The sequence below is a fragment of the Diadema setosum genome, chromosome 5 (assembly GCF_964275005.1).
Source record: "Diadema setosum chromosome 5, eeDiaSeto1, whole genome shotgun sequence".
Taxonomy (NCBI): Eukaryota; Metazoa; Echinodermata; class Echinoidea; order Diadematoida; family Diadematidae; genus Diadema; species Diadema setosum.
In genome coordinates, this window is record NC_092689.1 from 7362386 (window position 1) to 7377195 (window position 14810).

Sequence of the window (14810 nt, forward strand, 5' to 3'; positions counted from 1 at the left end):
ACCCTTTGGATATTCCCTTCGCCGCCTTGAATAAATACCAAGCGCACCGCGTTTACAACAGAACACCTGTGGACATACCATGAGCTCCATGGACATACAGAAGACCGTGCTCTTGTTTCTATTGCGGTCAGCCTCGATTCAGAAGTATAGGGATATAAAAACGAGACCAAATTGGTTAAAAATTAATTTATTAGGACTAAGCTACTCATTTGGAAATGCTATCATAGCTTGATAAGCATATCTATGCCCAACAAACAAAATGACACCAAAAAGGTATTGCCACCTGAGATGGTACCAATAACCAATTTTTCGCCTCTTGGCCCATGGACTATAGGCAGTGCGTGCGCGCGTTCTTCCAAAGACTGCTGACCGGCACATGGAGTGCATCCGGGGAAGTGATATAATGTGTGCACATTGCGATGACTTGGGATATAAACATGAGTAAACCTGCACTCATGGGGAGAGGAAAAAGGTTACAGTTCGTTATTCCGAAGGTTCGTTATTACGAAGGTTCTCTAGTCCGAAGTTTCGTTATTCTGAAGGTTCGTTATTCCGAAGATTCGTTATTCCGAAGGTTCGTTAATCCGAAAATGTGATAAGGTTTGTTATTCCGAAGGTTCATTAATCCGAAAATGAAATAAGGACCCTTATTCCGAAGGTTCGTTAATCCGAAAATGACACAAAGCTCGTTATTCCGAAGGTTTGTTACGGACCCTATTTCATTTCGGATCAAGGAACCTTCGGAACAACGAACCCTATTTCATTTTCGGATTAACGAACCTTCGGAATAACGAACCCTATTTCATTTTCGGATTAACGAATCTTCGGAATAACGAACCTTCGGAATAACGCCACAAATGTTCGGATTAACGAACCTTTTTTCATTTTCGGATTGACGAACCTCTAGGTATAGGGAATTTGTGTGTTTCGGATTAACGAACCTTCGGAATAACGAACAACACCCGAGGAAAAATACGAGAGAAATTAATATTTTCATTATAATCATGAACCCGATTTCTCCTCTCCTCCTCGTTCCCCCTCCCTATATCTCTCTATCCCCTTCTGCATCATCTGTCTGATGTCTCTCTCACTCATGTGTATAGGCCTATTTATACAACAAAAGTCGTCATCTGTTATATTATAAGGGTTAGTCAAATACGTCAAATACGTCAACGTCAACCACCAGCACAACACACTCGATCGCTCGCGCAGAGCCAAATTCACTGTGCGCGGGTCCTTCTGTCATTTGTTATATGAAAATGTTTTCCCATGGGAGAACATTACAAAAATGTTCTGCCATGGGCGAACATAACAAATGTGCCTCCATCACGTGACTGTGTTTAGCCAATCACTAACCGGTATTTGACTAACCCATTTAATATAACAAAATACCTGATATGACAAACTAATTTCTCCGGTCCCAATGAATTTATTTCCTTCGTTTTGTATTGTTTATTGACTAAAATATCTGATATAAAGAACAAACCGTCTTGGTCCCAAGGATCTCGTAATACTGAGTTTCCACTGTATATACATGAATTATATAATATTAATATACAACTATACGTGTATACCTATGCACATTATGTACATATATGTTTTCATTTATACTTCTTCGTATATATTCATCATAATATTTCTTTTTTTTTTTAAGATATGGCATAGAGAAACGTCATTGGGCAGTCACATTGACGACAAAGTTGGAAGGTCTTCCTCATTTGCCTACATGTATTTTATTTATTCATTTTTTTTTTACTGAAACTACCGTCAACGCATCATTTTACCATTTTGACATATGCGAGGAAGAGAGCACCAAATTCGACGAATAACAGTGACACTTGATGTTAGATGCAGACTTTGTGAGACGAAGTCAAGGGAAATTTCATTTTAATTTCAACACACGGTGATAAAAGGAACCTGCTCAGCCATTAACTGTTATTCTTTAAGTCCGTGAAATGACGACAGCCTGCAGGTCTCTGCTGTAGGTCCTTGATATTTTATTTTATTCTTGATATTCTATTTAATTCTTTAGTATTCTTTAACGATACTATTTTAATGCATGAACACAAAATATAAAGGACATTTGTCCTTTGTCAAAGACAATACGTAAAGCCGTCATCCGTTGTGTGCAAATAACAAAGAATTTTCTTTCTTTTTCGTAACTAATCTTGGTGCCTTTTCGACGTAACACTGGCATGTTTCTACGGGATCCTGTTTGTAGAGGCAGGATCTTGACTTGTGTATGCCCTTTCCTCTTACAAAGTTACAGGCATTTTGAACTGCCATTTTTTTTTTTTTTTTGTGAATGTGAACAATGTCTTCTTTGTCTATTGCCCCAATATTCAATGACGGGTGATCACATATTCATGACATTCCACAGCATTGCTCCATCAAGCATAATATTATCATGCACTTTACCTTTTTTTTTTCTTTTCACTTAAACACCCCTCCCCCACAAAAAAAAACAAAACCCCAAACAAAACATGATGCATTTGTAGTGTGTGTACGCTATTACTGATGAGCGTATATGATGATAGTGATGATGATGATGATAAAAGTAATGATAAAACAGTGCTCTCCGTTATGAAGATCACTTTTACAGCGAATTTCTCGTTACAACGAAGTAAAAACTCAGGTCCTTAATTATCATCTGTATATCTCTATGTACCTTAGACCCCGTTTACAATGCGGGGCTGGGAAGAGCCCGGCCTCAATTGCGGGGGCGGGCCCCGCAATTTTGTCCGTTTACACTGCCGGGCTCGGTCCGGGCTTGTAATTCAAACCTTTCAATATTTTGTCGTAGTGGCGCTCTGCATGTAAACAAACCAGTGAAACAAACGCAATTTGGTATAGTCTGGTTTCCAGACCCTTTGCCAACTGGACACCGCGGCGGCGACGAAGTCGCCGCCTTTGCCGAAGGAAAATCCTTTGCAGGACAAAACCACCTTAAAGGTAGGGAATCCCATTTGCATGCCTTAAACGAAGAGTTGTGGAAACACAGTGGTATGTTGAAGAAAGTATCATTTTAGAAACTCCCATTAGTATTGAAAGTGGAAGGTAACATTTAGTACATTTTTATTGACCGTTAGATTTTGAATTGAATTTTTTTCGGGGCTCACCGTAAATTCCAGTACATTACTAGGCTACCTTTGCAGACCCATGCAATGCATGTGTGTCCATCATGTATATTTTGTGAATAAAGTTCATCAAAACTTACAAACATTTCTATATACATTCTTGCCACACACTCTATATGTTATTACATCAGCTCTTTACTTTTAGATTTGTGTTTATAGATAAAAAAATACAGAAGACTGCAACAAAAAGGCTTAAGTGTGGCTGACACACAGAACTATTGAGTAGTTGAGTTTTGTACATTATTCAAATTGTAGATAACTGTTGACTTCCAAATTTCTAAGCAGTGGCCTAAACAAGTCCCCTGAGGTTCATATTTAATGTTTTGCTGATTTTGGGAGTTCTGTAAAAGGTATCCCCTACCTTTAAACTATACTAGTTTTCGACGTTGAGGGCGTTAATATCCTGAATAGCGAAATAGTACGGACAGAGGGTCTGGAAGCCAGACTAAATTTGGTACCGCATTTGGCCCAGTTTACGTTTACACCGAGAAAAGGCCGGGCCGAGGCCACCTCCAGAGCGTGGCCAAATGCGCGGCCAATTTTGGCCCCGCATTTAGCCTTTTGCGCGTTTACACTGAAATGAAAGCGGGCTCGGCCGCGGCTCTCGGTCGCGGCCCAGCCCCGCACTGTAACGGGGTCGTATGATAGTCAACACAAAGACCCCGTTTACAGTGTGGGGCTGGGCCGAGCCCCGCAATTCTGTCCGTTTACAATGCCGGGCTCGGCCGGGGCTTTTCATTCAAACCTTTCAATATTTTGTCGTAGTGGCGCTCTGCTTGTAAACAAACGCAGTTTGGTATAGTCTGGTTTTCAGACCCTTTGCCAACTGGATTCCGTGGCGACGAAGTTGCCGTTCGGGCAAAGGCCTTTGCCAAAGGAAAAATCCTTTGCAGGACAAAACCACCTTAAACTATACTAGTTTTCGACGTTGAGGGGGTTAATATCCTGAATAGCGAAATAGTACGGGCAGAGGGTCTGGAAGCCAGACTAAAATTGGCCGCGCATTTGGCCCAGTTTGCGTTTACACTGAGAAAAGGCCGGGCTCGGCCGCGGCTCGGCCGCGGCCGAGACCACCTCCGGAGCGTGGCCAAATGCGCGGCCAATTTTGGCCCCGCATTTGGCCTTTTGCGCGTTTACACTGAAATGAAGGCGGGCTCGGCCGCGGCCGAGTCGCGGCCCAGCCCCGCACTGTAAACGGGGTCTAAGTGTTCGGCTATAAGAAATTTCGGTACATCTGTGTAACGAAAGGAAACCGCCGGTCCCGAGAACTTCCTTGTGAAGACCCTGTTACACCTTTCCGGGCAAGCCTTGCGTGCGACTTGCGAAGAACAATTTTTGCTCCCCGGAGGTCCCCGCAGATGACCCGCACATGACAGTAACTAGCGCGTATCTCGCCCGTAGTTACCCGGAGTTGCGCACGCAAGTCCTATTTACCCGCAGCCATGTTAAGGCCCTGTCAAACCTTTCCGGGCAAGCTACGCGGGCTTGTTGCGTGTGGGGATTTTTCAGCACGCAGGACAATTTTTGCGGGCGGACAAGGATTTGGGCGAGTTTCGCGTGCGTCCTATCTATACTGGATCCGTGCTACTTACGTTCTACTTACGTACATTCCGTGTGACCTACGTGTCAGGCGTATGGGTGGCGAGTGAGGCCTGACAACTCGGTGAAGGAATCCCTGTGAAGGAATTTGAGATAGCAAAAGTTCCACGGAATGTCATTATCTTGGCCGCAGCCGACTCTCAACTAACAACCAATCTACAACTCACAGCCATTGAAACAATCGAAATCAAAACACACGACACAACACTACGCTGAGATTCTTTCTGGATTGACAAATTAAAGACCCTCCACCCAAACGGAATCAATAGGGAACCATAACACCACCTCTTTACATCACCTAATTTTACCACAATAAATTGTCAGAAATTGATATTTATGAGTAAGTGTAGAAGCAGATGAAAGTATGTATGTAAATGTAATTATAATATGTTTTAGAGAATTTTGAAGTATTGTCAAGTATTGAGTTGATGTATGTATGTATATTATGCATAGTATAGATAACTTATATGTCAGTATGGCAGCTGTATGAAATAAATATTTTATTTCATTTTTGAGATGCTCAGAATACATTTTGGTTAGATAGGAACTAAGCATTTTGAGAAGAGGTTTAAGTAAATAAATATTGGTAAGGTTGAACTGTTGTAAAAGTAATGTGGGTGTATGTAAGTAGGTATGTGGGTAAATAGACTTATTTGTATGAATTGTTTATATACGCGGATGTGTATGTATGTATAATAAGAAGTGTGTTAATGTGTAGAGAAATTGTAATTAAATTTTGGAAGTTTTTTTATGTTATTGGATGTTTTAAAAAATGAGCATTTGTAGTTTATAATTAAATGGGAACGAGCCTCAGCACAGAACATCCACCACACATAATTATACATAATATACACCGTGCATTTTATAATCTTTACACAGACAACATAAAAGACCCTACACAGCAGCAAAAGAGTAAGTTCCGTTCTGTGATTGTATTAAGTAACACTATGTTTATTTGATATAATTTTTTTAAAAGCGTGTTGCAATATTTTATATTATGTTTTGTAGTGATTGTTATGTTTAAGTATATTTTTGAATGTATAAAATTAACATAGTGAAGGTTAGTATGATTTTACACCGTCGTTGAGTTTGTTGTTATACATTGTCATTGTAGATTCTGAAGAAGGGCAGTTAGCCCGAAAGCTCAATTAAAAGTTATAAAGGTATTTAAAAGTTAATATCTGTTTCAGTGGATGCCAGGGCATTCAAAAAGTAATGGATCTCGCGGATATATTTGATCTTGATTAATCAATAGCATGCAGCGATATAAAGCTCACTTGATTTGACATGGTGATTTGCATTGACTGTGCAGTCTAACATGGATCGAGGAGGTACAATAACATCTCCATACATGGATCGAATACGTGCCACGCTCTACACATTACAGTCAACACAACAGCTATGTTTGGTTTACCACCCATACACTTTAATCGAAATTGTCTAGTTTGTTTGTACTACTTTAACAATGACCATTATGCATGACGATCGTGAAACTCTGAACAGTATTCATATTTACGTCGGTGTAGGGCAATTTGTCAATCAATTGCAATGAAAACATCTCGACGCAAGAATTTCATGAATTTGAATAGTATTCATTTTGTATGATAGCCAAGCACCACATGGTGTATACACATAAACGATTAATTGTTCATTTCGACCCTGAAGAAGATGTGTATGCGTCAAAATTTTGTTCTTATAAATAGCACTCTTGGACTAAAATGCATTACCACCCTACTTCTTTTTTTTTTGTACTGTTACCAACACGAGGACTACAAATATCATTATATATATGTATATATATATATATATATGTACTGTATAATGGCAAAAGAAATTATGAATGATATGGAAGAGAAGGACGAGAAGAAGAAGAGAGGATAAGGAACTTAATGGGATGTAAAGTCTATGAATGATATCAATAATGATGAGTAGGCGAGCGACCTTGTGGTGGAAAGCAAACGTCTCCACAACAATCTAAGAAATTAAAAACCCAAATAGGTAAGCAAAAATGAAAAATACACAATCAAAGCATAAAGCACTGATAAGTTTGACATATTTTGGTGTTACTTTCCTTTTTATCTTGGAGTTTTTCAAAACCATTCATGTTTTGCAAGCATGTGTTTCAAGACCTGCATGCAATTAAACATTCTCCTGCACGGCTCGTGGCGTGGATAGTGTCTCAAACTATAACTTACCTGTCAACCTCATCGATAACCGTCAAAAAACTCAAGGTTTTCTATCCATTGTCTCTGGATTTTACCAGAGTCATAGAAGATTCACATGGTCTGTCGCACTCATTTGAGACTGCAGAGCAATTCTTAGACTAAATGGTAGGCATTATAGAAACTGAGGAAGTTGGCGTTAATGGGTTACTGATGATAGGGATGGTGATGATGATGATAATAATAATAATGATAATAATAGTGATGATGATGATAATGATATAATAATGATAACGATAATAATATCAATATAATATTAATGACAATAATGATAATGATAATGCCATGACACAGCAAATACTACACTCAATGGAATGTCTTTGCGCGCTTTATTTGGTATAAAGGCCAGAATCGTATAGTGAATTTGAATCAACTTTAATCATCTATTACAGCAACAAACGAACAAAAAAACAACAACAAACAAACAAACAAACAAACAAACAAACGAACTAACCTATGATTATCGTTGCACTTTTTTTGAAGGGCGTACTACCGATTTCCGATGGCTGAATCACTATAGGACTCGTAAATAAATGGTTATGACGATAGGGATGTAAGTTCTTCTACTTGTATTTCTCGAATGGGAGCTAGATCGTAATATCCCTTCATAATTATAATGTAATGACATCAAGCCTGTGATTAATATTCATCATACTTCTGGAAAGTCTTGTGAAATGTAAAATTCAATAACACAGTTTCTTATCTGTCTTCTGTAAAAAAGTGAGAGGTTAAATATATAAGACTATATGTTTCAGGTAAAAATGCCTATGATGGAAAGCATTTCAGAAGTTAGATTGTTTATGTCAAGGGTAAAAATATCAGCTGCAATCATGTCAAAGGTAAAAAATGCGAGGGGGAGGGATTTTCAGAGGAAAATATAACAAGTAAAACTGTCACTGGTTAAAACATCACAAGAGAAAAATGACAGTAAAATTCTTTAAAAAAAAACCAGAGGTAAACTTCTTAAGATGATAGGCTTAATGTACCAGCAAAAATTGTGTCTGTGTAGAAGTGGTCATTACTATAGATTTAGCATGTTTGCTGGGAAGATTTAATTGCCATAGATAGTTGTAGCAATAGGGCTTTTCGGTATCTACAAAATAGTTTGGATTTCGTGATCCATGGTTGCTTTAGAATTTTCTTGGAATTTGATCTGGATCATATTAACGAAGGTATACAGGTCTTGCAATTAGCTGTTAGGATATTCATAAAAGCTTCAAAAGACGAGTTTACATTTCCTTGAATATACGCAGAAGACCAGTCAACTGCCCTCAATCCCTCCCTTAGTCCATTAATATTATTCATATATATAACGGACATAATCATCACGGATGATTCTTTTTAGTAGAAACTTGTGGTGCGAGTGCATATATCGTGAAATGATCAGTAAGTTCTGAACTACAGTATAAGATGTGACAATAGGAGATGAGTTATTAACAATTATTATGGATGAGAGTAGAAGTAGGATCAGATACTATACGAGTAGGTTTCCTGGTAATGGCAGATTTTGACAACAAAAGGATCAGAAAATCACCAATGAAGAAGCATGTCTTAGAATTGTTGTCAAAGTAATGATCACAGAAAAGACCACGAAGGAGATCAGTGAATTTAAGGGCTGAAGTAGGATGGTCTCTAAATTTCCCCCCAAAAGATCTTATCTCTGTTTGGAGTTATAACCTCAGTCAGTAACAATACCTATCAAGCCAATACTACGTTCCAGTAAGAATTCCCAATCTATATTATTTTGTGTGACATAAAAACCTACGCCAACATCTCTTTATTAGTCTTGTTATTTGTTCCGATAGTTAAACCATAAACAGTAAATTGAGAAGAAGGTTCCTTTTATCCCCTTAGCCAAGTTTCTCTGAGGCCGATAATCATGATAATGCTGTGTTTAATAGGAGATAGTCAAAACTTTTGTTCAGACTTTTAATATTAAGTAAGAAGAATAATTCATTATGGTGTAAATGAGATAAAGTTTTTTTTTTTCCAAGTTGTATTGAGAAAATACGTTTCGAGCTAGAACATCGTTTGTCTCAAAATCAATCTTCAATTCTTGGGTTTCTGTAATTTAAAAATGTAATAGTGCGGTATCGTGCAGGTTTATTTCAAAACGGCACTCTGATAATTCAGTATTTGTCGTTCTATAGAACATGATAGAACATGTTCTATTTGTTGTACTAATAGTTTGTACCTGGACCATCTAATTGTGCGTGCAGTTGATGTGCAGATGAGCCGATGGCAGGGACCATATTTCACGATTGTCTATTACCAGCTGGCTAGTATAGTTTCATTTTTCTTACACCTGCAGCATAATTAGCTCTTGTATACCTTTATAGTGGTTGAAATTGTCTACTAGTACCTCAAATTGGTATCCATCGTACTGGAAATCAAGGTTGCTGTGTATAGATGTGTTCGTCATCTATATACAAGCATTACGTCGAAAACATTCGCTGCGAGAAGTGTATGTCTTTTAAATATCTTTTTTTATGAATAGTTTGGTCTTCAGTTGTTCCCGTGCTTCTCATTCTGTTCTTCACGTTACTCTTCTGTTGGGACCTACACTCAACAAGCTTGCTTTTAGGTAGGTTCCATTGTATTTATCTATAGCATTCTTTTATTTTGACTGAAAGTGACACATCGACCGCTATATTCTACGGGATGTTTTTTGTTTTGTTTTTGTATATCCAATCTGGAAATTATGTTTTATCATATTTTGTTATACTTCATTTATTTTCCATTGAGAAATACGAAAAGAAAATTGAAATTGAAATTGAAATTGAAATTGTACTGAGTACACAATGTTAATAAGCCAGTTCAGAGTTATAGCAATTTAATCTGCAATGATGTTTGGAAGCACAGACAATGAAAAAAAAAAACAACAAACAAACAAACAAACATGGAAGAACAGTTGAAAAGAGCGAAGCAAAAGCGATGATGTACAATGGCTTTTGTTAATTTGAAAAGAAAACACATTCAGCTGCAACTGGTTAAACATAAACATGATTATTTGTAACAGTGTTCATGAAGACCTATCCAATTTTCAAATACATATACCTCTGCAATGACCTAAATGACATACTTAGAATGCAACTGTGAACTGGCGGGAGAGGGAACCCTTTCACTATGCCTATTGGCGGTGATGCATGCGAAACTGCTTCTTGTAACGAGGACGGTCTGTTTGCGACGGCCGCAAATCTGATTGCACCCGCGTCGCAGAAGCCAGAAGGTCCGTCCGTTGCTGAGCGAAAACCAAAGATCTTATAATGGTGGAGAGGAGAAAAAAAAAAGACTCAGTAAAATGAAAGGATGAACGGTAAACAGAGGTAAATTCTATGGGTTACAGCTCGTTATTCCGAAGGTTCGTTATTCCGAAGGCTCTTTATTCCTAAGATTCATTATTCCGAAGGTTCATTGTTCCGAATTTCATTTTCGGATCAACCGATCTTCGGAGTAACGAACCTTCGGAATAACGCCACAATTTTCGAATTAACGAACCCTTTTTCATTTTCGGATTAACGAACCTCTAGGTATAAGGAATTTGCGTGTTTCGGATTAACGACCCTTCGGAATAACGAACCTTCGGAATAGCGAACCTTCGGAATAACGAACAGCACCCAATTCTATGAAGTAAACCAAGATCAAGATTGTCTCTTACCAAAAGATATCTTAGAAGATTATGTTGACAAGTTTGATCGACACAGAAAAACGAAGAGATTCACATGAGCTATCAAAATCTCAGTCATGAAACAGATTCCAGCTAAAATGGCGCCCTTTTTCCTTCCAATGTGTATTAACACATTTGGTCCAACCACCGATATTTTCGTGGGCACATGCTTCTATTTTGCGCAGGTTGTATAGGCTGCCTTTGCTTATACGCTCCTCCTATAATAGGTGTCGATGGTGGAGGAAGATCTGTGCGGATGGTAATCCTACAGGATTCAGAGACATCGCTTTCGGAATCCAGGCTATTTACATCTGCAGTTGTCAGGTTATATTTTACTGTATTGTATCTCTTGTGCGAGTTATCATTGGTTATTCTACTGTGTTTCAACTGGAAAACGTGAAAAAGCTGTTTTCAATGAGCTCGCGAATTCAACATAAAATATTTTCACTTTTCTACTATGATGAAAAAGCACTTGACTTACCTCTTTCAGTAAGCATGATTGGGGAATAATGATGCCATTAACATAATAAATCTATGGAATGTCAGTAACAAATCGAGGGAATGAGTGTTTTTTCATTGAAAAAAAATACTGTGGAATCATATATTTTCTTTATATCGTTATCTAGCAGTTACATGATGAACTGCAATGGTCTTTTCGTCCAGCGATGTGGATACCGAAACTTTAGATATTCATAACTTTTCAACGGATTGTCTAATTTTCCTCAAACTTCGCTGAAAGTGTTGTTCTAATATTGCTGCATTCACTCAATCCACTCAAATTTCGGTATCAATCCCCTTTAAAAGATCACATCAAGTACGCTGCTCTATCCAGAGTATGTACGAATTCTCTTTTTATGTAACAAACTTAGCGAGTTCATTCTTGTAATTGTTACATGGCTACGTTTTTCTATAGATGCGGTTTAAACAGATCTCAGATCTTTGCTTCCACCAAATGAAATTTTCACAGAAAGGTTTTGTTTTGCCTTTTTAAATGAATGACGTTTCGAGCTTAAATTGTATACACGTTGTGATCAAATAACTATATGTCAACATGCAGAAGCTCCGATACAACGCCTGACCCTTTAATAATTTGTCGGAAGTAATTTCAAAGTAGTCATGAATATGCAAAAGCCCGTTGTCTTTTGCTATAGAAGATCGCCGGCAGACGCAGGGGTCTTCCGACGGTTCGGGACGCGACCCAGCCTGTTGGAGGCACTCTGAATGAGCAAAGCCGGGCATGCAGTGGCGGCTCGAAATACCTTCGGTATAGGACTCTGAGACGATTTTTTTTCTTTCACCCACGGCACAGTATTGATCGGACGAGGAGGCTAGCGGGTTATTAATTGATATCAATTGGTCGCACGACGCCAGCAGTGTGGCTGACGTATTAATCCGAGGAATCCGAAATTTTGTAACCAGTGAGCATCATAGAGGATGGATGAGGGAGGGAAAGAGAGATAGAGAGACAGATAGATATATGGATAGATAGATAGATAGATAGATAGATTGGTAAAGACGGAGAAAGACAGAGACCACGCACATACACACGCGCGCACACTCATATTGAGGCTGAGGCCCAATATGTCAATGGAGCGTCGTTATCAAACGAAGACGTAAAAGGAGGAAAAAAAAAAGTGAATCAGCGAAGTAGAACTCTCGACTCGGATTGGTCGACAGCTCCGGCTCAAACAATCTGTTGCATGTCGTCTGCAGATGAATGCCACACTCCGTTTAAAAGCGCGCGTATGCATCAAAGCCCTTTGATATCAATATTACTCCCGGCGGCAGAGCATGTTAGTAACGCACACTTAGGAAGACTGCGGAGAAGAGAAATATAAAGTGACTAATCTTAATTTCACGTATAACTCCAACTATAAACGACTCAAGACTAAGAGTGTATCACAAAGACCGAGAATAATTTTCATCACATCTTACTGTCGAGTTTCTTGCAATACATTTCACAATAGATAAACACAATAAATATTTCAACTTTTTTTCGTCGTTATCATCACCTGTTCCATCGGAAACACTTCTGTCAAGCTGCTCAATTTCTGTTTTGCCCCTCGCGTGGAAGGAGAGAGAAACCAAACGTGGGTTCCCTGCTCTGCTGTGATCTCGATCTCTTCCTTTTCGGCCGGCACATCGGCAGCCCCGGGATGATGGACACGGAAGAGAAAAACTCCATCTCGGCAAATAACCATGACAACGGAGAGAACGGGGTGCCTGTTCCGGGCCCGAGGAAGCCAACCCATTTCCGCTCTGGTCCAATGATGGCGAGGAAAGGGTACGAAAAGCTATCGAAGTCGTTTGATGGAGTGGTAAGTTACGTCAATATGTTTGTCTTGTTATGAAAGTTTTTTTTTGTGTGTGTTTCGATAGCTATATGTTCTAACTCCTTTTCTCATCTACTTCTTATTTCATTATCTTCGCATTTGGCGCCTGTGATGATTATCTTGTTGTTTTCTTTTCAGATGCCAATAGCTTACTGTAAGCTCATGATATTCTGCACAGTTCAACTTACGACTGTCTAACATCTCCTTTTTATAGATTGCGACAAAACTTGTTCTAAAGCCGAATAATCTTGCTGTGCTGTGACATGCAATTATGTCAGATCAGACTGATCACCCTGTCTTTTTTTTTTTCAAATCATGGAATTCTGCATTTGTTTTGGTATTCTAATTTTGGAATGCAGAAATTAAAGAGAAAAAAAATTAGACGGAAGAAAAAGATAAAGCGTAAGATTATCGTCAAAATAAGGAAAATTTCTGGGCCGTCTACACTCTGTATATATAAAAAAAAAATTAAAAATTACCTTTGATTCTCTCTGATGAAAGGATGTCTTATACCAGTTATACTTTGTATTTTCTCCAATAACATCATCATAACTTATGAATGGTATAAAGGATTATATATCGTACTGCTATCTTGCATTTACAGAATTTACTTTAGAAACTCTAAAGTGCTCAGTGTAGGTGGTCCTCTTTTACGGAGGTGGGGGCGTGACAGTAATTCTAAGGTTCCGAGTGGAATATGACATCTATTAGAGAACCGACAAAGTGAGTTTCTTCGCCAAAAACCATGAATACCAGCGGAGTGAGGAACGATGCCCATCATGACATATGAGGATAAGCGATAGGATAGTTAAAACACAGAAATGGCAATAATATATTCTGATTTGATTTGATTTGATTTATTTCTGCTTAATTCCGTTACATCAGATATGATTATGTACATGTCATTTATGACAAACAGTATATCGACACATAGTTTTTTGTACAATTATACAAGACAAATACAAACAGCTTATGAAACTTAAACAGAAGGGTCTCCAAAATAAGCCGAGGCTTGACGGTATGGAGACTATGTGCTTACCTACTCTGGATAGAATAGGGAATAGAGAAAGAGAGAAATAGGAAAGGGTAGGGGGAAGAGGGGAAGTTACAGAGTGTATATTGTGTACCACTCCAACTACTTTACAATAATAGTAATGATGATAAATACAAAATGATGATGATATTAAAGTTTACACGTTCAGTTGCCTTTGCCGGAGTAATGACCGAATGTGCACTATGAAAATAATAATGTGTGAATACAAAGTATCCTATACATATTGGTATCTGATATGGAATGAAATATATCGTGCTTATTTTATGTACGCAGTAATGGTAAGGCACATCGTACACATACATATACATGCTCATATAATATACATGATGTACCTATCCTATACATACATATTCTTCTGTGTTATCCGTGTAAATTGTGATATTCTGGCAGTCATTTGACAGTCAAAGTTGAAGTAGGGTCGTGTTGATGAAGTAATGTGTATTGCCTTTGGTTCAGCCAGGGAGGTGAGACAAAATCACCTCCCTTGTTCAGCGGGGATAAGCAGGTGCGGATCCAGGAATTCCGTAAAGAGCGGACGCCTTTACAAAATTAAAGGGTGGGGGCGCACGTACCCCTCCCCCATTATTTTTCGTTTTATTTCTTTTGTTTTAACCAAAAAAATAAATAAATAAAGAGGGCGTGCACCCTGTGCGCTCCCCACTGGATCCGCCACTGATAAGGAAGAAAGAATGATATGAGAAAATCACGATACTTCCGAGTAGGCAAGGAATGTTGGAACGAGTGATGGAGGTATTATCTGCTCATTTATATTCTGCTGTTCCGGTGGACCTCGTGCGA

The 14810-nt window shown here is 38.6% G+C and overlaps 1 protein-coding gene across 1 annotated transcript in view; it reads left to right on the forward strand.

Moving 5' to 3' along the window:
* Positions 1-10084: 10084 nt before the first annotated feature.
* The window catches only part of LOC140228464 (tyrosine 3-monooxygenase-like), a 37529-nt gene continuing 32803 nt past the window's right edge, over positions 10085-14810 (forward strand). The window contains exons 1-4 of the mRNA XM_072308679.1: positions 10085-10187; positions 10853-10884; positions 11777-11889; positions 12700-12943. Of these exons, the coding sequence (XP_072164780.1) occupies positions 10085-10187; positions 10853-10884; positions 11777-11889; positions 12700-12943 (492 nt within the window). The remainder of the gene's footprint in view (positions 10188-10852; positions 10885-11776; positions 11890-12699; positions 12944-14810) is intronic.